This window comes from Rattus rattus, chromosome 7 (assembly GCF_011064425.1).
Source record: "Rattus rattus isolate New Zealand chromosome 7, Rrattus_CSIRO_v1, whole genome shotgun sequence".
NCBI lineage: Eukaryota > Metazoa > Chordata > Mammalia > Rodentia > Muridae > Rattus > Rattus rattus.
The window spans coordinates 91035954-91060914 of record NC_046160.1 but is presented as its reverse complement, the minus strand read 5'-3'; the positions used below and the strand labels follow the sequence as shown (position 1 = coordinate 91060914).

Sequence of the window (24961 nt, the reverse complement as noted above, 5' to 3'; positions counted from 1 at the left end):
CAGCTCAATTGTATGTTTGCCTGGCATTCACGAAGCCTTGGGTTCAATCCCCAACACCACATAAATCAGATGCGGTGGTGCCCACCTCTAAGCCCCGAATTTGGGAGATAGAAGCAGGAGGATCAGTTCAAGGACATCCCCTGCTACAGAGTGACTCAAGGCCAGAGTGACTCAGGGCTACATGAGACCGTCTCCAAAGGATTGGGTAGGCCTGTCTCCCCCTTTGCTGTCATCGTCTCGTTCTGCTGAAAGATGGGACCAGGAATTCAAGGCCTCAGTCATCTTGCCCTGGAAGAAACCAGTGTTTACCTCTACCTTTAGATTACCCTTGAACTCTCGATCTAGAGACCTAAGGTGGCAAGAACATGGGCTTTAGGCAGCTTGGGGGAAGCAGATCTAGGCTTAGGTGGACTTCACCACCCAACAGCAGAAACCTCAGTGAGTCACCCAGCTCTCTGGCCTGTTTCTCCAGTTATGAAACACAGGTCATATACCTGCCTCACCCACTAGGCGAGACTGAGCCAGGGATCCAATGAGGGAGGAAGGACATCATGCAGATGGTCACAGGTTACTGCTGGGGAGAGCAGGTCAGGGTGCTGAGCTGGTCAGAGCAGCAACTGGGAACCTCTGTGGCCTCAGGAGTGATCTACCAGGGTGCTCCCAGCTGTACAGATAGTCCTCAGTTTTTGTATGATAAGCTCATTTTAGTTGAAAATATAAAGTCGAGACTGTACTAATGAGGTGGGTGTGGTGGTACACACCTGTCATCCCTTAGACTGCTGAATGAAGAAGGATTCTGAGTTCTAGGCCAGCCTGGGTTATATAGTGAGAGTGACCAAAGCAAACCAAACCAAACAAACAAACAAACAAAAAACCAAAACACTGCCTGCCTAACCTGCCAAGCCAGCCTGGGTTATATAGTGAGACTCAAAACAAAACAAACACACTGCCTGCCTAACCTGCCAAGCGCGGTGTGGAACCATTCAGCACTGCTTTCGTAATGCCATGAGGTCACAACACGGTAGTTGAAGACTGTAAAGGCAAATGCTACTCAGATCAGCTCAATCAACTCAAAACCAGACAGGGCCTCTGAATCAGTGCTCAGTCATGTTCCTAATCTCCCAGGAGGCTGCATGTGCTGCCTTCTAGGTAGAAAAGTGACCACACATGACACTGTCCCATTAGGAGAGAACGATTGCTTTTTCTAATCAAGTGTCCAGGACTTCTTTGGGCTGTTTCAGGTCATATTCTTGGCTCTGGATCAATACCAGGGCCAAAACAGGCTGCCTGACTTATCCCTGGTTACTGTCGACCCTGAGTAAGTAGTTGAAGCAAAGACAGGTCAGGGAGACTGGTTTGGGGTGGAATGAGTAACAACTGTCAACTCCAGGTTTCTGTAACACCTAGTCCATGGCGATGGCTAGCAGTGGTAACTGACCTCCTAAGTCAGCAGTTTCCCCTGTTGACTACACTCCAATTTTTATTTGGCGTTTGTGGTATTTGAATAAGAATGTCCCTCACAGGCTTGGGTATTGGTTTCTGCTTGTTTTCCTTGTTTGTTTTGAGACTGGGTTTCTCTGTGTAGCCCTGGCTGCTCTCTATAGATCAGGCTGCTCTCAAACTCAGATCTGCCTGTCTCTCTCCTGAGTGCTGGGAATCAAGGTGTGCACCAGCACTCCCAGCTGTAGGCTCAGGTATTTGAACTTTTGGTCCTGTTTTGTGCTGCCTCAGGAGGCTTAGGAACTGTGGCCTTCCTGGAGGAAGTAAGTCAGTGGGGCAATTTTGAGATTTCATCCTCTATAAGTTACCTTCTGTTATGTTAATCACTGCAACAGGACAGTTACTCAACCTGAGCTTCATTCCTTCCCCCAATAGTTTTGGGGAGAATGGGGGGGGGGTCTTCCTAATTTTTTTTTTAAACCTTTTAAGTTTTAGTTTTGTTTTGTTTTTGAGACAGGTTTCAGATAGCCCAGGGTGACCTCTAACTCAGTGTTGCTGAAGATGATCACTGATCAATAGATTCTTCTTTTCTTTCCTTCCTTTTGTCGTTGTTATTCTGAGATGGAGTCTCACTATGTATTCATGTGTCTCTGGCTGGCCTGGAACTCACGCGTAGATCAGGCTGATCTTGACTTCACAGACTCTGCCTGCCTCTGCATCCCAGGTGCTAGGGTTAAAGACATGCGCCACTACCCAGCAGGCTCTGGATCTCTGGTCTCCTACCTCCCCGTCTCCAGTGCTGGGATTCCAGGCTTGCACCATGACGTCTGGATTTTAATTGCCATTCTTAAGATTGTGTGCTTCTGATGGAGAGAGAATCGTGTGACCGTGATATAGGCCCAAACCTCGTAAAACACAGTGGTCCCCAGTGGGAAGAAAGACTGGCACAGCAGCATTGCACAGCATCCGCTGACCATGACACCAAGAGGGTGTAAGGCCTGTAGCCACGACTGCTGTGTGGAAATGTACAGGCTGAGACTGACGCAGGCACCAGGGAAGGGAGCAGCACCAGGTCACTCAGACCTGCTGTAGTCCTAGAATTTTCAGAGGTGGTGTAGGAAAAATAGGAATGTATATTCCTTTTTGTTAAATCAGTTTGGCCCATTTTGTCTGTCCTTGCTCCTGGCCACCTTCCCAAGTCTCATATGAGACTATATAGCTTGGGATAGCCTGAACATTTTTTTTAAAACATTTATTGATTCTTTGTGAATTTCTCATCATGCACCCCAATCCCACTCTGCCAGTCCCATCCATATCTGCCCTCCACCCATATAACCTCCCCTCCAAAACAAAACATCTTGCCGTGGAAGCTTTCATGTGTCACACAGTATAATACCCTTTTGCCCAGACAGCTTTTCTTGTCACTGTTCACTGAAATTGGTTTCTACTACACTATCAGCGCTGTCTCTCCTGTGCCCACAACACTACACAGCCAGTGGCAAAAAGCAGGGCTAGCTCTCCTGCCTGTGCCACCAATGCCAGATCCCCCATGCTGCCCAGGTGTGAGGGGCGGGGCCAGCCCTCCTGAGAGCCACAGCTGCAGAGGGGTGGGCAGGGCCAGCCCAGCTCAACCCAGCCCAGCCCCGGAAATCAGCATAGCCCAAGGCAGCAGCCCCGACCTGGGATGTCCGATTGGCCTTTGGTGATAAGATAGGCCATCACTCAGACTCCTGCTGCTGCATGGCCATGGACCCAGACATGGCCCTCAGGTGGCTGCGCTGGCCACTCACATCAGTCTGATTCTCACCTCAGCAGCTACATCTCCAGTTCTGCCTCTCTTCACATCCTCGTAGCACACAAACCACTTTGTTTCTCTTTCTCTCCCATCTCTCTACAACGTACTTGCTCATGGTAATGACACTTGCCCATCCACACCTCACTGTGGCAGGCAGACCCCAGTCTCCAAACCCGGCTTTTTGTTTTCTTTAAAGAAGACAGAGCTTCCAATGGTTTTTTGAGGGTTGTTGTTGATGTTGTTGAAACAGGTCTCAGGTAACCCAGAGTGATCTCTAACTCTAACTCACTGTGTAACCAAGGGGTGACCATGAATTTTTCCTTCCTTCCTTCCTTCCTTCCTTCCTTCCTTCCTTCCTTTCCTTCCTTCCTTTCTTTCTTTCCTTTCTTTCTTTCTTTCTTTCTTTCTTTCTTTCTTTCCTTCCTCCCCTCCTTTCCTCTCCCCTCCTCCTCCTCCTCCTTCCTCTTTCTCTCTTTCTCTCTTTCTCTCTCTCTCTGAGTGAGCCTTCTCTTCAGCCCCAGCATTTTTTAGGTTGTTAATTTGTTTATGTGTGTGCACAGCTATGTGCACATGCTTGCCACAGTGCACATGGTAAGATCAAAGGACAGTGTGGAGGAGTCAGTTCTCTCCTTTTGTGGTGTGGGATCCCGGAATTGAACTCAGGTGGTCAGGTCCCTATGTAGCCTAATCTAGTCTTGACCTTGGGCTTCTTCCTCCTCTGCTCCTGAATCCTGCAATTACAGGTGTGCATCGCCACACGCAGCTATCAGCTTCACTTTTATCTTTAATTGTGTGTCCCCATCCTTGTCCAAGGCAGTGAACGCCATTGAGCAGTGTGTGTGAGTAATGTTACGAGTTTTACTGACCAAATGCATCTATGTATGTGACTCTCAACACAGTAAGCGCCCCAGCCATGAAGAGCACTGAATGAATACAGGGCAAACTGCAGCTGATGGGCCAAATCTGGGTCACCACCTGTCTTCATAAGCACAGCTTGGCTTGGGACACAGCCACACTCCTGTGGTGGAGGAGAAGTGAGCAGTTGCAAGAGAATGTGTTATCCACAAAACCTAAAAGTATGTTTTATTTACAAACAGTGTGCATCCTGATGTTATAGTTGATAAAGTAGCACACGGGACAGCAGTTTCCCCTGAAGCATCCTTCTTTCCTCAGATGGAAGCAGCCGTAGCTCTCAAATCAGCTTCAGAGCAGGCATTCCTGAGTCCAGCTCCCCTGTGCCTTCCCGGACACGCACTCCATGCAGGGCCCACATCTTTTTAGGCCACAGTGAGATTCTAGACTGCATGTAGGTCTAAACACATCCACTTCCCACACGGAGCTTTGATCCAGTCTTCTGGACTCGGAAGCTGAAAGCTCCTGCTGTTTCCCAAAACACACTTCTCCAAGAGGTGGTTCGAGGGAACCTGAGACAAGCTTTGATCTGCGAGATGGAATGTCCGCATTGTTGGCCAGACACCCAATACCTCAAGCCAATGGGTCCTACCGCCAGCCACAACTGCACTGCACCCAGAACCACCACACACTGCGGCAGCTGTAGCTGTGGCCCTTTCGTTTTAGTTTGTGATGGTGGGCACACAACCCTAGGCTTTGAGCACGCTAGGCAAGTATTTTACTATGAAGCTGTTATGTCTGGTCCCAGGCGATCCATCTCCGATCCCTGACTATTAAGCTCCTACCTGAAGTACAGTATACAGAGTTAGTATTGGTGAAAGGGTAAGGTGCAGGCTTCATTTATGGCTTCATTTTTAAAAGATGGATTTTTATGTATGCATGTTTCCTTTCAAGTACAGGTGCATCACATGTACGCCTAGTGTGTAAGGAAAGCAGAAGAGAGTGTTGGGTCCCCCAGAACTGGAGTTAACATGCAATTGTGAGCCACCATATGATTCTGGGAACTGAAACCAGGTCCTCTAGAAGAATCAACAACCTTCTTAACCACCGAGCCATTGCAGCAGCCCCAAAGCTTTCTTTAAATTATTATTAATTTATTGATAATTAAATCATTAACACTATTATTAGCAGTCAAATTACTAATACAATTTCAGAAACTGATTATATATTAAAATATTAAATTATATGTTAAAATAATAAAATTAACAAGTGTGCATGTAGATATGCATGCATGCATACATATATACATACATATATATGCACAGGCCCATGAATGTCACAGTATACATGTTGATGTCAAAGGGCAGCTTAAGGGAGTCAGTTCTACCAAGGATCAATCAAGCTCAGGCAGTCAGGCTTGGTGGCATGCTTTACCTCAGGAACCATCACGCAGCCTCCCTCTTACCATTGTTTAAATTTTATCTGATGGGTTAAACACCAGGAAACAACACAGCCAGGTCAGAATGAGGCTAGCCCTTGGCAGAGGATCTTCCATGGCACTGGTGTTTAAGCATCGTTACAACCTCCGCTTTTGTATGGTTTTAAGTGGCTTCCTATAGAGTCCTGCTACAAAGTCTGCAGGACAGCTTAGGTGAGGAAGATGCTCTGTTCTCAGTGTCCCTAAGGCCTACATGATACATCTGTTATGGAATTTATCACCAGGAAGAGGCTCTTGGCAACTGGCATGTTGCCTTCATCTGCTAGAACTGTATAGTAACTGTCATTAGCCTTTTGTTCTGTCTTGACCCCAGGAAGCTCTATTTAAGTAAACTCAGTTCTGAGAGGCACCATATCTTCCTTCCTCCTCCAGACTTCTGGGCCTGTGTGGCCCTTTTCTAGACCCCCATGGCATGGAGGTTGAGCAGGCTTTGTGCTGTTGTAGTACTGACACAGGAAGATACACTACAGTGTTGTGCTTCAAAGGAACCCACAAGAATAGGCTCTGTGGTCCTAGGTTCACAGACCCAGAAAACACATGGGGCTACCAGGCAAGAGAGAGCAGCTGACGACGCCTCCGCGAGTTCCATGGCGTAGACTGGTTCTCTGGCTCTGGCATCTGCACTCCTGCTGAAGGCAGCTGTGGGAGCTCTGCCGCCAAGTGGGTGCTGGGGCTGATGGCAGCCAAGCAAAGAGGAGGTGTCAGCACTAACCAGAGACTACAGAAGTGGCCTGAATCATTGTGTTCCGAGGATTCTTGGGAATCTGGGATGAGCAAACTCAGTCATGGGGTTAAACCTTCATCCTCAGCAGGGAAGACAGCATGGTGATGGCGAGGCTCTGGGTGGAGGTCTGTCGGGAGGAGTCTCACAACAGAGCAGCGGTGAAGCAAGAACAATAGCAAACAGCTCCTGCTGGCAGCTCCTCTCACTGTGATCTTGGCGATGTCCAAAGAGCTATGGCTAGACTCTCACCTGATGTTAGCGACTCAGAGACAAGGCTACGATGAAAGGACAGTTTACGAACGCCAACCGAGGGGCATTCCCCCTGGCTGATCCCCAAGTGGGTGGGTGGGACTCAGGTGGATACAGGGCTGTTTAGTTTGACATTTATGTAAAGGGACATAGGTCCTGGAGCCAAACGCTATGCTAGCAGTGTCATTTACTGAGGATCTACATGATAAAATAGGGACCAGATAAAATCTGAGATTTCTCTTCAGGCCCACCCGGAGGCTCGGTTGGAAAGTTCTTCAGAAAAGGAATTATAGAGGAAAGTGAACACAAACAAACCCGGAGACAACAGTGCCAGTGCCCTCGCCTCTCCTGAGCTCTACTCCACCTGTCCTTCCAGGCCCTGCCCCAGGGCATAAAGACTCCACAGACCGAAGTGGTTTCTTTCTTTAAAAAAAAAAGATTTATTATATTCATATAAGTACACTGCAGCTATCTTCAGACACACCAGAAGAGGGCATCAGATCTCATTACAGATGGTTGTGAGCCACCATGCGGTAGCTGGGAATTGAACTCAGGACCTCTGGAAGAGCAGTCAGTGCTCTTAACCGCTGAGCCATCTCTCCAGCCTCTGAGGTGGTTTCTTGACCCCGATTATCATCTTCATTGCCTTAGGCTTCTGCTGCTGAGCCTTCTCCTGTCGGTGGTGGCCAGGTAAACTTAGGATATTGGACTGCAACCCAAACCTTTATTAGCAAAATAAACATTGCCCAGGGATGAGAGTTACATTCAGAATGTAGCTGGGTTATTTGCATTGATGGAGTTTCCCTGTGAGGTATCCTTCTTTCAAGAAGCAAGCTCAGAATGCTGCCTTCTTGGCCTTTCTTGTCAGAGAGTCACTTACAGCAACCACAGAATTCCGGCTACGCCCATACCAGCCCCTACCCATGTCCAGGATGTCCACCCGCACAGCTCTGTGCGATGGTAGTCATGGTCCCCTCCCCGGTGGGCTGGAGACTCACAAATACCAGACTTCAGTGTGGGAAGGAGATACACAAGGAGGAATGAATTTCAACTCCCTTCATTCACATGCAGGAGAGAGGAAATGCCAACAGCAAAAGGGCATCCTGAAGGAATTTTCTTGGTATAGACAGGAGATAGCATGGTGGGCTGGAAAGAAGGCTCAATGGCTGGAACACTTGGCATTCTTAGAAAAGGTACGAATTTGGTTCCCAGCACCCATGCTGAACTAAGTAACAACACCTATACTAAGATCAGGGGATTTGATGCCCTTTTCTGGTCTCCACAGACATCTACACAAACACACACACACTTAAAATTTCTCTGAAAAAAAAAAAAAAGACAGCATAGAAAATGTTACTCTTTTATTATTTCAAGGAGGTAATACATAGCCCAGTACACCAAAGCAATGGGGAATCAGAGGCAGCAAATGGCCAGTGGCTTGGGGGAAGAACCTCATGCTGCATCTCCAAGCTCCCGTCTGCCTGCTCGCACAGGCTGCCTGCTCGCACAGGCTGGGACAGCGGCATGAGCTTGCTATGACTGTAGCAGTGGATGGGTGAGCAAACTCAGCCGGTGCAGAGGCAGTTCCAGGATTCAGCACACGGACAGCACTTGCCTTCCCGCTGGTCACTGTCCCAGCAGCAGCTAGCTTGCCTAGCACTTGACTGTGTTTCGGAGAGCCTGGAGTGGGCAGGGCAGGAATAAATCCTGAGTGATCGATTACGGTGAAGCCTTAGTAGTGTTAACACCCTGGACGAGAAAAGAGCACTGTCTTGGAGGGTGGGTGGGGAGAAAGGACTAGAAGGAGCCTGGGCTGCAGCACTGCCGTGAGGAGGGCCTCTCCTGGTACATGATGGGGAGAGGCGGGGGCTGGGCACTGGGGAGGCTGCTTCCTCTGGCACAGAGTTCACCTAGAGGTTGATTTTCCACTCATAATTGATTACCTGGGTCTAGTCGTCATACCTAGGACAAAACAAGTCTTGCTCATACAAACATGGCCTTGGAGAGATATGAGACTCAGTTCTCCTCGGGTTGTGGGGAGGGCTCAATCTAAGACCCTTCCTCATTCCTGGCCCCTGTCCTTTGCAAATGACTGGGGTGAGAGAGACAAGTATGAATATACCCACTGGAGCCCAGTGCTGTTTTCCAGAGAGCGCATATTGGCTGGACCCACAGCCCCGCCCTTGCACAGAGCTGACATTTATACCAGAGAGGAGCCCATCTGCTGACTGAATGGTGTGTAGGTGGGAGGCACAGCAGTGGCTGTGATGTGGAGATACTCACAGACACCTTCCATTTCAGCATTGTGGGACTGGCTGCTGGAGGAGGCTGCTGCTTCCCAGCATGCATTGCTCTCCAACCCTGCTTACTATATCGGCTCCCAGAGTTTTGGTTTGACAGGTATGAAAATAATTTTAAAAATCACACCATTGTGTATTCCAACCCAGAGCTGATGGCTTTGTTTTGTTTGACAGGAAAGGACAAAGAAACCACAACTCCACAGTGGCCAAGGCTCAAGTAGCACGGAGTGTGCTATGTACCCAAACGGAGAAACCTTGTCTGACGGGGGATCTGGGGGAGCCATGGGGTCCTCTAGTCAGTGGCAGGATCCGAGGTCACCGCATCTTCGCATTCCTCAAAGCCTGGGACTGGCTTCTGCAGAAAGTGTGTGGTGGCCTGGATCACCTTATCAGGTCCGATGTTGTACACAGGGTGAGTGGGCTGCTGTAACGAGAACAGAGGCAAAGCCGTCCGTCACCAGTGGCTCTGCGGCTGTGGACAGGCACCAGCAGAGCTTCGGCTAAGGAGCGTGAGTCATACACACACAGGGTTATTCCAGGCCCAAATGTGCGACAAAACAGTCAACGTATACAATTACAGGGGACCACTACTCAGCCACCCCAATGTGTGCTTTCCGGGGCTGGAGACACTCGGCACTGAGGAGCACCGGCTGCTCTGTCAGAGGACCTGGGTTCACTTCCCTCATACAGACAGACAGGCAGACAAAACACCAACTTACATGATAAATCTTTTAGAGAGAGAGCTCTAATATGTGCTTTCAAATATTTTAATGACGTGAGGAAATGCCATTTTGGAGTTTGTTGTTTTTAGAATATTCACCCAGACTTTACCAGTTAGTCATCTTATGTAAAACTGAAATCAGAAACTGTGTGGCAGACCCAGTACCCTAACATGTTAGACATGTGCTCCACCACATTTTGCTCCAAAATCTTTTTCTTAAGCACTGTAACTTTCTTATCACTAAATATGTTTTAATTAACAAAGTACTGCTTGTTCCAGCATTTTTTTCCTTCCATTCTGTTTTTAAGTCTCATCTAGTCCAGGATGGCCTCAGACTTACTATGTAAGCTAGCCTTGAACTCCTGACCTTCCTGCGTCTCCCACACGCTGGGACTACAGGAGTGCGTGGCTGCCTTTTGCCGTGACAGTCTCTTGAATGCAGTCAGTATGCTTTGTTCTTATTTGCCCCCAGCCCCCACTTCTGCTGTCCCCCACCTTTCCCTTGGCAGTACATTCCATTTTCTTTCCGTTTCCCTTCCTGGGACCTCTGACACAGAAAGATCACATTTTCTCTCATATGGAGTGAAGATAAAAAGTAAGAAAGAAAACCAGGCCGGGCGGTGGGGGTGCACACCTTTAATCCCGGCACTCGGCAGGTCTGTCAGTTCAAGGCCAACCTGGTCTACAGAAAGAGTTCCAGGACAGCCATACAGATAGATAGATAGATAGATAGATAGATAGATAGATAGATAGATAGATAGATAGATAGATAGATAGATAGATAGATAGATAGCCAGCTAGCTTTGAAGATAGATAGAAACTCTATCCATCAAAAACAAACAAAAACAAAAGAGAAAAGAGACATGAGAGGGGAGGAGTCACACTGCAGCGTTTTAAAAATTAAAGCTTGTCTACACAGGCACTCATCCTTCCTCCCTTTTCAAACCCTCCCCTTCCCGTTAATCCCCTTTGTCTCCACAGTTTGACTTCTGGTTCATGTCATAGATACATGGCGTGTTTTATGTGTCTGTGTATAACCTGACCCACAGATGAGAGAAAACATGTCCTGAGACCGCTCCGTTCTCCTGCAAATGACACGACTGGATTCTTTCTGGAATAGAGTCCTTTTGGGGGAGGGGCAGGATGTATCCCTCCTCTGCTGCAATTACAGATGTACACAACCACTCTTGGCTCCAAAACTTTTTGAGTGCTAGTATGATCTTAAAAAAGTTAGCTTTTAAAGCACTTTGGATTTTAATTATTCATACCAGGGAAGTTTAACCTATAACACATGAGCAAAAAGCATTGTGCACAAAAGCGTCTCAAATCTCACAACTTGCTCAGGGCTGTGATGGAGAGGCTGGGGCTGGCAGACCACCAGCATCCGGCAAGACAGCGACGGCAAGCCACGGGATTGGCTCTCACTCTTCCTCTTCCTGTATGTGGGTTTCAGTTATCAAACTGTATGGTGTATCTGCATTTGTAATTAAGAAAAAGGACCACGACTCTTGTGAGGGTAGAGGGTCGGATCACAATTTGGTTCTTTTACATTATTTCCCTACATGGCAGAAATCTGAAAGAAATTTAAGATCTGAGACAGGGCAGGATTTTAGACCAGTATTCAGGCCCTCGCTCTGGGCGAGAGAGGGGGAAGAAAAGACAGAGTTTAAACTTTCTTTACGTCCCCCATCACAAGTGTGTGCATGCACGCGCGCTCCTGCCCAGTTAGTAGGATTGGCTTTCCCCTACTGTGTCGGTCCAGAGTGGTCTCAGGTTCTGAGGCTTGTCAACAAACACCTTACCTGCCGAGTCATCTTGTCAGCCCCCCATTTATTCATTTATTTAGACAAGGTCTCATGTAGCCTAGGCTGGCCTCCATCTCAGAGGAGTGCCACAAGAACTTCTGACCTCCGCCTCCACCTCCCAAGAGCTGGGATTACCCCCACGGTGCTGAGGACGGACAGAGGCTATGCACGCTAGATAAGCTCAGTACCAGCTGAACGGCCTGCCCAGCCTCAGCTCCGCGATGTTCCTGAGAGACAACGAGGAGAGGGAAGCTGGACATGGTGGTGCACACCTTTAACGCCCCATACTCAGGAGGCAAAGCAAGCAGAGCTCTGTGAGTTCAAGAGCAGCCTGATTAAAACTCAGGTGACAGCAAATGCTGGCGAGGATGCGGAGAAAGAGGAACACTCCTCCATTGTTGGTGGGGTTGCAGACTGCTGCAACCATTCTGGAAATCAGTCTGGAGGTTCCTCAGAAAATTGGACATTGAACTGCCTGAGGATCCAGCTATACCTCTCCTGGGCATATACCCAAAAGATGCCCCAACATATAAAAAAGACACGTGCTCCACTATGTTCATCGCAGCCTTATTTATAATAGCCAGAAGCTGGAAAAAGAACCCAGATGCCCTTCAACAGAGGAATGGATACAGAAAATGTGGTACATCTACACAATGGAATATTACTCAGCTATCAAAAAACAACGAAGTTTATGAAATTCAGAGGCAAATGGTTGGAACTGAAACTATCATCCTGAGTGAGCTAACCCAATCACAGAAAGACATACATGGTATGCACTCACTGATAAGTGGCTATTAGCCCAAATGCTTGAATTACCCTAGTGGCCTAGAACAAATGAAACTCAAGACGGATGATCAAAATGTGAATGCAGATCGCTCATGAGAGACACAGCCAGAATACAGCAAATACAGAGGCGTATGCCAGCAGGAAACCACTGAACTGAGAACAGGACCCCTGTTGAACAATCAGAGAAAGAACTGGAAGAGCTTGAAGGAGCTCGAGACCCCATATGTACAGCAATGCCAACCAACCAGAGTTTCCAGGGACTAAGCCACTACCCAAAGACTATACATGGACTGACCCTGGACTCTGACCTCGTAGGTTGCAATGAATATCCTAGTAAGAGCACCAGTGGAAGGGGAAGCCCTGGGTCCTGCTACGACTGAACCCCTAGTGAACTAGACTGTCGGGGAGGGGCAATGGGGGAGGGGTGGGAGGGAACACCCATAAGGAAGGGGAGGGGGGGGGGATGTTTGCCGGAAACCAGGAAAGGGAATAACATTCAAATGTATATAAGAAATACTCAAGTTAATAAAAAAAAAAAAAAGAGCAGCCTGATCTACACAGAGGATTCTAGGCCAGCCAGGACTGCAGAGTGAGACCTTGTCTAAAATGGGGGAGGGGCCAGTAAGCTACCCACTGAATTTCATGAAACTAGTGTATTCTAAAACACAAACTGAAAAATACATTATAATAAAATATGTATATCAAATCTTAAAAATATTTTTTTTTTTTGGTTCTTTTTTTTTCGGAGCTGGGGATCGAACCCAGGGCCTTGCACTTCCTAGGCAAGCGCTCTACCACTGAGCTAAATCCCCAACCCAAAAATATTTTTCTATTTATTTATTTAGTGTGTGGTACAGGTCCACCCATGCCACAGTATTCAGGTGGAGGTCAGAGGACAGATACAGAAGTCACATCTCCCTTTCCACAATTGAATTGAACTCAGGGTCTTGTGTGGCCACCCGCTGAACCATCCCACTAGCCCTCACATAAGTCTAAGAAAGAGTGGACCTGATCTTCACTGAGGGACTAGGAGGTGACTCAGCTGGTAAAATGTTTGCTAGAAGCCATAAGAGCCTGAGTTTGGTCCCCAGTCACCATGTAAAATGCCAGGTGTGGATGGGGCACTTGTAATCCCAGGAACAGGGAGGGAGGCAGAGACAGGAAGATTCTGGGGGCTTACTGGCTAGTCAGCCAGCAACAGGCAAGACCCGGGCCCAGTGAGATGCTCAGACACCCAAGCTTGCCCTCTGGTCCCCATGTGCACCCACACACATGCCCCACCAAAGGCTGAACCAAGTACAGTGTCTGCAGCCTATAATCCCAACCTCCCCAGGAGGCAGGGGCAAGCAGGCTGACACAGTTCAAGGATAGCCTAGTCTACAATGTGAATTCCAGGTCAGTCAGAGCTACAAAGTGACATAATGGGATCCTGACCAAAAAAAAAAAAAATGTTTTTCATCTGTTTGCCGTTCTGCTTGAAATATTTCCCAACGCAAGGCAAGACATAGAAGAGAGATGAAAAGCAACGGCTCAGTACTGATATCTGTTGAGCACTGGGGGCAGTCTCAGCTGCATTTGTTTCTTGGGCTCATGTCTACATGCACAGTGTGTCCCCTTCTGACAAGCTGTTGTAGCACAGGCCATGGTGGGTGACATCTTGCTCCTCTCTTGTGCTGGGACTGAGCTCAGGGCTCTGCTGACACAGCTAGTCATAGACCCTACCCCTGAGCTACATCCCTAGCCTAGGGCTGCCACCTTATGGGGGAAGCACACCCACATGAAACAAAACATGGCAAACTGGCGTGTGCTACTGCCACATGGCAATGCAGACAGCCCATTCTCTGACAGCATCTAAGGGGAGTGAAGAAGCCGGAATACAGTGAGTGGCGCACCTGGCCCATGCTAGAGGTTCCCAGGCTCTGAGGAACAACTGCGCTTGCCTTGGACAGGGAGCTGTGGTCAGCAATGGGCTGGAATAAGGACATAGCACCTCTGCCCCCCAGTGCAGCCACTCAAGTCCGGCCTCTGCCTGGCCCTGTATTTCCTCCACTCACACCCTCACTCATAGGCTGCAGAATGCCAGGAGGGTGAGGCCTGAGACTTTCCCAATTTGCCACACAGGGAACAGAGCCAGCTCTGCAGGATGCAAGTGGCCACTCTGAAATTAGGTCCCCTGACCTTGGCGACCTTGTAGAAAAGGGATGTTGCAACTCCACCTGCCTTACCAGAACATTTTCAGGCACACCCATGACCACATCGTGCAGCATGGCTCCACTTCCAAAATGCTGGGCAATGGACAGGCCGCTCAGGCAGTAGCAAGTATGGTAGAAGTCACGTGACCTACAAGGACAGATAGATAGCTCTGAGATGACCCCATCCCCTCCCTACCAACTCCCCCAAGTATGAACCCACATGAATCCAGAGGACTGTGATACAGGGGACCCTTCTCTACACAGGCTCAGAGGAAGCATGGCTGCGCCCAGCAGTGGCCTTGTTTGTTTTGTTTTGTTTTGTTGCAGTGAAGAGGATGGGCCTCAGGGCTTCCCACTTGCTAGGCTAGCCCACAGTCATTGCAGTCATACCCTCAGTCATAGGAACTGTTTCTAACTGTTCTGGAAAGGGCTCTCTGAGAGTGGCGGTACTAAATTAATGCAGTTCTCTAGAAAACGGTCTAGAAGTCAGTCACACTCCTCTTGATAGATTGCTGAGCCAGGAGTTAGTGCAACAGAACATCTCCTATTTTATTTACCTTTCTCATTTACAGTACCACACAAAGCACCCCAGGTCTGCATTTAGTCATTTAATTTACTGTGGAATAGTTGTTGGATTGTAATCTGTTTCCAATAGTCATTGGTTTGATAGCCTAATCTTTCTTTTAAAGATTTACTTATTTATTATATATGAGTACACTGTAGCAGTCTCCAGACACACCAGAAGAGGGCATCGGATCCCATTACAGATGGTTGTGAGCCACCATGTGTTGCTGGGAATTGAACTTAGGACCTCTGGAAGAGCAGTCAGTGCTCTTAACCATTGAGTCATCTCCCCAGCCCTGATAGCCTATTCTTTTTCACTGTTTCGCAATGCCTAGGATCGACCCCAGAACATCATATGTGCTATGCAAATGCCCCACTTTCCACAGATCCATACCTCTATCCACATCCCACTCTTGTTAAATGGGCTTAACAAGGTAAACACAGACAAAAAAGTAAAGGAAGCCAGGCATGGTGGCACATGCCTTCCACTCAAGAGGCAGAGGCAGGTGGATCTCTGAGTTCAAGGCCAGCCTGAACTGGTCTCTGGTCTATAGAGCTAATTCTGGTATAGCCTGGGCTACACAGAGAAATCCTATCTCAGGGAACAAAAACAGTAAAGCAAAGCTACCAAGCCCGCCATCCCTTCACCTCCCTGGGGAAGTAGGAAGGTGCACAGGAGCTGGGGGCTCTGATGAGTGACTCAGGATGAGTAGCCAGAAGTGACCGACCGCTCATGGGCACTGAAAGGGGGCTACCCCAACCACAGCACTTTCCCCTCACAATATTAATGCTAAGCAGACGAGGGACAGGGATGCCCAGGTGGATGGGGCTGGCTCTCAGTGAGCCAGTGGCATCTTCCCCCTCCCCAAGAGGACACTTACTTGCCAGGTTTGTCCAGGAGACCCCCAGCCGGACACTGGCAGCACATGAGGATGTACTCCTGCAGCGCCTGCTGATGGAACATCCAGTGGCTCATGCTGAGGGCAGGGTCACCTGGTGAGGAACACAGGGTCAGAGGGCGGGGCTGGCATCAGTGGTCATTGACTTGTTCCAGTCACGCTTAGCACACTTGCTGACTTCAGCACGCGTGCCCTCTCCTGAACATGGTGGCTGTGTTGTCAAAGAGCAGGTTGGGTGGCAGTCTCACGGATGACAGTGGGAAATCAACCTGCAGTGGTGGCTGCTCAGCACAGCTCCAGGACTGCCTCAGTGTCCTGAGGGCACTTCCTTTAGCTCCTCTCTACAACTTGTGAAGTCACACTGCTTACCGGGGCTCGTATCAAGCAGCTTATCCTGACTTCCCTAACCCTGAACTAAACCCACATCCAAAAGACCCAAACATTTGTCCCAGAAGCCATCACTGCTGACTGTTCGGTACCACGGATGGCACCAGCAAAAACCAGCTATGCTGGGAGCCTCCAGAAAGTTAAGTCCTTTTCCTTTCTGTCGATGCCGGGGAGCATGGTGGGCATGCACCCCACCCTGAGCTACATCCCGAGGCCCTGGCTCCTTCATTCTCAAGTTCAGCCAATACAGCGAGAGAATTCTCAGGTCACAGCTACCTGACGGAGAGGAGAGAGCTTTATGCATTTCTCTATATAGTTACGACGATTTTAATTTTGTAACTGCATGCTTCCCATGTAACGCACACAAATGTCTGTTCTGCTACATCATCTTCCTAACAAGCTTCATATTTAGGGAGAGGTACAAGGTAACTGAGAAAGGAAGAGGGCCAACAATCTCGTGGATATGGATGTATAAATGTCTGGGTGGGTAAAGCTGCTAGGTAGACCTTAGAAAAGGCTAACTCGAACAGAATGGTGAGAATCTAAGCAAACAAGCAGGAGGGAAACGGCTCGCCTGGCACAGGCACGGTGCCTCCAGTGCAAGCATGGGCACCCAAGTCCAGATGCTAGCACCTGGGTAAAGGACGGTACAGCAGTGCACGCCTGCAACTCCAGTACCGGGGAGGAAGGGACAGGAGGATACGTGTAGCTCACAATTCAGCCGGCCTAGCTGAACTGTTCAATGAGAGACCCTGTCACACAAAACTATGGTAGAGACTCAATGAGAAAGACAGCAGACGTCAGCCTCTGGCCTCTATCCGTACCTACATGTACATGTACACACACAAACGTGTGCATGCACATAACGCACATGGCAAAAGAAAATTCCACATTTAGTTATAGAATATTCAGAGAGAAAGTATTTTCTTTTCTTTTTTGAGACATGGTCTCAGCCCAAGGCTGGCTTTGAACTCACTATGTAGCTAATGATAACCCTGAACTCTTGATCCCTCTGCCTCCACCTCCTGGAGCTACAGGTGAGCATCTGGCAATGATTCTGTAATTGTTTTATTTTACTTTATTTTTATTTTACACACACATGCATGCATGCAAGCATGCATGCGTGTGTGTGTGCATGTGTGTGTGTTCTTGCATGTAGCACATGCCTAAGATTTACAGAGAGCAGAAGATGGCACAGGATATAGAACTAGGGTGACAGACGGCTGTAAAGTGTCATGTTGGTGCTGAGAACCAAACCTGAGTCCTCTGAGAGCAGTCAGTGTTCCTAACCACCGAGCCATCTCTCCAGCTCTACCTCCATTTTTTTCCTTAAAAAGAGACACATACTTGTTGTCTTAGCTATTTGGGAGGTTGAATCAAGAAAAAAGATGAAGAATGAACACACACACACACACACACTCACACACTCTCACACACACACACACACACACACACACACACACACACACATACACACACACACACACAATGTAATTTTTAAATGTCCCCAGTAACTAAAAGGGTGAAAGAGATAAAGGAGGTGCCTTGTACCTGTCAGCACATAGGGTACAGCTGTCCTCCTCTCTGGAGGAGTCAGGGACAGGACCTACCACACAGTAGGGCATGTTGGTGCCTAACCTTGGCTGTCCCAGCCTGCAGATCCTGCCGGGGATCACACTCCAGACCACACACACTGCTTATCTGAAACTCCCCACCATGCTAATCTCCACTGACAGACGTGCAGGAGCAAGGAAAAGGAGCCCAAACGAGGCAGATAATGTGAGCATGTGTACTTACGCTATTCATACACGAGTGTGCAGAGGTACCCGTGCATGCGTGTACATATACGTATGTGCGCTTGTGAATGCTAGGCAAGAAATTACCACTAGTCAGATCGCCAGCCTTGGGGGCAGGCATCTATACCCACTGAGTTATAATAGGCCATATACCCTAATTCTTAAGAATTATTACAAAGATCAAACTAGATACTTATAAGTAAAGGTACAAAAATTGCAAAATACCAACAATCTGACGTATTAAAGAGGAAGTGAGATCCTGGGAATGCAGAGTAAGTCAACATTAAGAAAATCAGGCTAGGCACGGTGGCGCATGCCTTTAATCGTAGCGCTGTGTAAGATGGGTATGGTAACACACATGTAACCCCAGCACTTAGAAGGATCGGAGCGGTTCAAGGCCGTCCTCAGCTTCATAAAGAGGTTGAAGATAATAACAGAGCCAGCAAAATGGCTCAGCAGGTAAGGACTCTCACTACTCAGCCTGACAGAACCAGGTCTGCTCTGCACACATGTCCCCCCTCCAAGGAATACAAACAGGCCTAAGTAAATGCAATAATTGTTTTTAATTACCGGGAGCTGGGAGGATAGAGCAGTCAATGAAGGGCTTGCTACACAAGCATTAGGACCAGAATTCCATCCCCAGCACCTGGGTTAAAAATCTGGGCACCAGAACCAGAGCTGAGAGGCGGAATCAGGGGGATCCTGAGGCTTGTTGGCCTGCCAGTCTAGTGAAACTGGTGACAGTGACTAAGGAAGATACTTGGTTGTTGACTTCTGGCCTTCCTAGGCCATCTAGATATGTGTGTGTACACCAGGACATACAAAGACACACACATCCACCCACACAGAGACAGAAACAATAAATAAAGGAAGACTGTTAATATGTCAGTGCTGAAGGGTATAGTGGCACATACCTGTAATTTCAGCACTTAGAAGACAGGTAGGAAGAGTAGGAGTTCAAGGCCACCCTAGGCAGTACAGTAAATTCTAGGCTAGTTTCAGACACATGAGACTGTCTTTAAAAAGAAAAAAACAAACCACATTTTCTGTAATTTTTTTTTTTTAAGAATTCAAACTGAATTGAGAAAGACCCAAAACAGCCAAAGTAATCTTGAAAGAGAAGAAAGCTTGGAGGCCTATATTTCCTTATTTCAAAACCTACATCAGAGCTGAGACAATCATGACATATGCACAATGCAGGAGAAATGAGAATCAGGAGATAAGCCCACACACCAATGGCCAACTGGTCACCCACGAGATGTGATATCCATTCTGTGAAGTTGATCGGGGACAACTGGACTTCAGCATGCCAGTGATGAAGCTTGGAGGTAGAATGTGTGTCTGGCGTATAAGCTACACATGAGAGCCTCATTCAATCCCAGGACCAAAACCAAACAAACAGCCTTTGCTGGGTGTGATGGTTCATGCCCATAATCCCTACACTTGGAAGCTGGAGCCTGTGCCACACAGAAAGACCCTGTCTCACGAAATAAAACAAAACAAACCCTTAAAAACACATCATGAGCCAAAATATGAGAGCTAAATACCAAAAGTCTAGGAAGAAAATAAAGATATATTCCCACGATGTTTGTGGTAGTCTGTATAGAAATGACCTCCATAGATTCATGTTATAGGGAGGGGCATTACTAGGAGGCGTGGCCTTGCTGGAGGAAGTGTCACTGTGGAGGTGGGCTTTGAGGTCTCCTATGCCCAGGCTATGCCCAGTGTGGCAGACAGTCTTCTGCTGCCTTTGGACTAAGATGTAGAACTCTTGGCTCCTTATCCAGCACCATGTCTGCCTGTGTGCTGCCATGCTTCTTGCTAAGATGATACTGGGCCTCTAAAACTATATGCCAGCCCAAATTCAATGTTTTAACTGTGGAGGCTCGGCTCGAGAGATTTCAGAGGAGAAGAACGTTAATATGTGGCCCAGATACTGATCCTATGATATTCTGGCAAAGAATGTGGCTTTTGACCTCATCCGCAGAGTCTCCCTGAGGCTAAATTAAAGAGTTTGGCAGAGGACATCCCAAAAGAGCCTAGAATTGACTCTGTCGTGTGGTTATTAGTGTTCACTCTTACGAAGATCTACAATAAAAAGGAGCAAGTTGAGCAAGGGAAAATAGAAAATATACAATTTGAGGAGAAAAGGAACACCAGGAAGTGGAACAGAACTAAATCTTGTGTTCAAGGAGATTAAAAAAAACAACAACGAAACCCTGATACTATAAAGGGAGTGGTGACCTCAGGGCAAGACCCCACCCAGCAAAGCTGCCAATCTGGGAAAAGCTCAGAGCCAGGTGTGTTGGCATATGCTTCCAATCCCAGCACTCAGAAGGCAGAGGCGGATATCGCTGAGTATAAATAAGGCCAACCTGGTCTAAGATGTAATTGAACGAGGGGGCATGTTCCAGCCCCAGCAAGTGGCAGAACTTGACAGCTTCCACCACATGGTTCTGTCTTTAGAGACAAGGATAGAAGAAAGGGGTTATGGAATCTCCCTCCATGACTAAGAATAGGTGGTGTGGCAGGGGTGTCTCTGCATGGAGGCCTAGAGAAGCCATTGTATGAAGCTGTCACGGTGAAGCCTAGATTGCCTTGGAGCCCCCAGGATGTTGGAGATGTCAGAACTGTGAGGTACCTGCCAAGGAGAGCTGCTAACAAAGACTGGAGCCAGCCCAGGAGAGGGAAGTGTGTTGCCATCAACGAAGCTGAAAGGAGATCTGAAGAACATTTTGACATCATACAGAGAGATGCAGAGTTGGGTTTGCCCAGATTGTTTCTGGTCTTGCTTTGGTCTAGTATTTTCTCACCATGCCCCCCTCCCTCCCTTTTGGATTGGTAATGTGTCTCCTGTGCCACTGTATGTTGGAAATGTGTGATCTGCGTTTTTATTTTGATTTGAGAGAGAATTACAGTTAAGAGATTGTATGACTCTCAGAAGAGACATTCAACTTTTGGCTTTTAAACAAGCTGTGACCATTATAGACTATGGGAACTTTTGAAGCTGGACTGAATGCATTTTTTGCATTGTGTGATAGCTAGAAGCCTATGGGGGACAGGGAATGACATGTGGTGGTTTGAATAGGAGTGGCCTCTATGGATTTTATGTGTTTGAATGTGTAGGGTAGCTATAGGGAATGGAACTATTAGGAGATGTGGCTGTTAAGGGAGTATGTCCCTCTAGCTGTCTTATATGTTCAAACTACATCCAGTGCGGCAGACAGTCTCCTGATGCCTTTAGGTCAAGATGTAGATCTCCTTCTCCATCACCATGTCTGGTTGTACACTGCCATACTTCTGCCACCATGATGGACTAAACCCCTGAAACTGAGTCGGCCCAATTCAATGTTGTCTTTTATTAGAGTTGCTGTGGTCATGGTGTCTCTTCACAGCGATGGGAACCCTAACTAAGACAGTGTTGGAGTTAGCAATGGACTCCTACATGACACCAATACCATAAACAACAAGACAATAAAAAACAATTAGGCTTCACTGTGCGTGAGGTCCAGGGTTTGGTCCCCAGCATAAATAAAAACAATGTTTTAAAGGTAAAGAAGCAGCCCAAGTTTATGGCACATGCTTGTAATCCAGCACTTGGGAGGCTGATGCAGGGGGACTTTCATGAGTTCTAGGTCAGCCTGGGCCACCTTGTCTAAAACAACTACAAAGGGTGAAAGGGGGAAGTATCTGCTCATTTATTCTGATCTACATGCCTGCGTTAGTAATCAGGGTAAGAGCTTTCTGTAACATTGATTACCAGTCTACCCTCTGTTCTCTAACATCCATTCATTCTGACCTCCTCATTAAACTGTACTCACCTTTACCACAGCTGAGCCGAACTGTCTCCTTTTTGCCCATTTGTTGTAAGAGTTTAAAATAAAGTTGAGGGGTTGGGGACTTGGCTCAGTGGTAGAGCGCTGCCTAGCAAGCGCAAAGGCCCTGTTGGGTCCCCAGCTCCAAAAAAGAATCAAAAAAAAAAAAAAAAAGAATCAAAAAAAAAAAAAGTTGATACTCCAGTTATAATCATACTATTGTTATTTTCTTTGTTATTATCTTTGCTCTAAAAATCTTATTTGTTGGTATGTATTTGGAGCAGAAAGTATAGAAAATGTTCTAAATTGATTGTGATACAGGTAGTCTAATTATGAAAACACTGAATTGTAGACTTTAAAAAATGGCTCAAGTGTAGAGCGTGTGAAGCTCATCTCTGCAAGGCTATTGTGTTTACAAGAGTTTTTATTAAACTTTAGGATAAGTGCAGTAGAGCTGTACATAGTGTGCCCTCATGTCATGTCCCATAACAATGACTGTCATCCTGGGGCAGATGATAGCCTAAGCTAAAATCACAATGTTTCACTGAAGTCCAAAAGCTCAGAGTTCATGAATCCTCCCAAGAACTCCTTAGGGACCTTAAATGCCAGCACACATGGATCATGGCAAGATGAAGGACAAGGTGGTTACTGGATGGTAGCAACATGGAGGTCAGAGGTGTACCATTTACACCTCTCCAGCAGTTAGAGACTCCCATTACAATGTCCTTTTTGGAGATCCCTGTCGTAATGTCATTTTGGATTTCAAAGGTTCCTTTAGCTACAAAATCAAGAGTCTTTCCACATTACAGCTGAGACCTGCAGCTGCGTGAGCTCAATCCAACAGGTAGACAAGGCCTAGGGTATGTCCCTAAGAACACACCAAGAAACACATCTACCATTAGCTGTTCCCAACCTTTTGATACGGTGACACTACGCTGTCATCTACAAGTTTGCACTCTAGAACTGCAAAATTGAGTTCCAAGAAAAGAAACATCACCAAAACTTTTAAAAATTATTAATAGCTTAGCAGAGTTTAGGATTTCGTGCTGGACCACATTGATAGCAATGTTTGCCCTGCAGGCCATCGAAGCTCACAGGCTGCTTGCTTTTTGTTTGTTTGTTTGTTTGTTTGTTTGTTTTGGTTGGTTTTTTGAGACAGGGCTTGGAAAGAGGCTGGCCTCAAACTCAGAGATCCGCCTGTCTCTGTCCTCGGTGCTGGGATTAAAGCATGCGCAGCACCGCCCGGTTCAGGCTGCTTCCTTGTTTCATTGATGGTTTTGCCTGAGTGTATGTGTGTGAGGGTACTGGATCCCTGGAACTGGAGTTACAGACAGTGCTGAGCTGTTATGTGGGTGCTGGGAATTGAACCTGGGTCCTCTGAAAAAGCAACCAGTGTTTTTAACTGCCGAGCCACCTCTTCAGCCCTTATTTATTAAAATTATGTGTGTGTGTGTGTGTGTGTGTGTGTGTGTGTTTGTCTGGGTGGCAATGTGGATGTCAGTGCACAGACCTTCAAAGGCCTGAGGCATCCAATCCCCCCAGAGCGGGAGTTTTAGATGGTTTTGAGCCACCTATCGTGGGTGCTCAGGTCCCCTGAGAGAGCAGCAGCAGCAAGGGCTCCCAACGTTGAGCGTCTCTCCAGCTGCTACCATTGGATACGCTGTCTACGACTAATAACTCATTCTCAGACTCTTCCTTCAGCACACGGCAGACAATCGTTGGCAGGAGCTACCATAGTCACCAGCTGAGTCAGGTGACAGCTTGAACCCCGTGCTTCACTGTGCTGAGCCTTTCCTTTTTCAATTAGGAATAAGATCACCGCCTCCTCCACCACAGCAGTGCTGGGCCGCAAACTCAGGGCTCACACGCTAGGAAACCCCTCTACCACTGAGCTCTCCTCTCAGCTGCAAATATATGTATTAGATTTATTTTTATTTCATGTGTTTGAGTGTTTTGCCTACATATATGTATGCTTACCATGAGCATACCCGGTGCCTGGTGTCCTCAGAGGTAGAGAAGGAATCAGACCACCTGGAACTGGAGTCACAGATGACTGTGAGCCACCACGTGGCTGCTGGGTACCAAATGAGTCTGTGTCCTCTGGAAGGGCAGCCAGGCCTTAACCACTGAGCCGCCTCTCCAGCCCGACAAATGCAGTTTTAAAGGTAATGACACGGCTAGAGATACACTGCACGGCTAGAGATACAGTTCAATGGTAGAGTCTAGACTACTATGGATGAGGCCCTGGGTTCTACCCTCAGTACTGCAAACAAAGAATGCATAAACATTTATTTTAAGTTTATGGATATAACTCAGTGGTAGTAAATGCGTAGTAGGTCTTGGGCTCAATATCCAACATCTAAACATAAAAAAAAAAAATTGTTTTTAAACACATTTACTTTAAAGGAGAGACGGCTCAGGGGCTGAGAGGAAGTACTGCCCTGCAGGAGAAATGAGTTTGGTTGCAGCGCTCGCTGCCAGGTGACTGAAAGTCATCTGTAACTCTAGCTCCAGGGAACCTGACCCCTCGGAGCCCCACATTCATGCACATACCACACGCAAGCACACATGCACACTCACAGATAATTTTTAAAAATTAAAATATGGGGGCTGGAGAGATGGCTCAGCGGTTAAGAGCACTACGGCTCTTCCAGAGGTCCTGAGTTCAATTCCCAGCAACCACATGGTGGCTCACAACCATCTGTAATGGGATCCGATGCCCTCTTCTGTGTGTCTGAAGACAGCTGAAGGGTACTCATATAAATAAAAATAAATCTTTAAAAAAAAATTAAAATATAAGTAATAGTATATATAATTTTTTAAAAGAAAATTAAAGGGCACAGTAGAAGATGTAGTTTGCTTCCCTTAATAATACCCATCGTTGAGGGTTCCGAAATGCTGCCAGGAAAAGCCACTGGACACCAGCTGGTATGCACGAGACTACCTTGGGTGTGGCCTTTTATACTTCATGTTGTATCCCGGGAGCTCTCTGTACAGAGCCACTGCATAGAACTAGCGAGTTGTCTGTTCACCCACGCATGATTGTTTGTTGGGAGAGGGCCTCACAGTGCAGTCCTGGAACTTGCTGTGTAGATCTGGCTCTCCCTGACTCTGCTTCTGCCTCCTGAGTGCATGTTA

The 24961-nt window shown here is 47.4% G+C and overlaps 1 protein-coding gene across 2 annotated transcripts in view; it reads right to left on the bottom strand.

Annotated features, from left to right (window-relative positions):
- Positions 1-7902: 7902 nt before the first annotated feature.
- The window catches only part of Fntb (farnesyltransferase, CAAX box, beta), an 85285-nt gene continuing 68226 nt past the window's right edge, over positions 7903-24961 (bottom strand). For both annotated transcript variants that reach the window (XM_032907975.1, XM_032907974.1), the window contains 3 exons: positions 15808-15919; positions 14396-14510; positions 7903-9282 (listed from right to left, as the gene is read on the bottom strand). In XM_032907975.1, the coding sequence (XP_032763866.1) occupies positions 9151-9282; positions 14396-14510; positions 15808-15919 (359 nt within the window). In that variant the 3' untranslated portion in view covers positions 7903-9150. The remainder of the gene's footprint in view (positions 9283-14395; positions 14511-15807; positions 15920-24961) is intronic.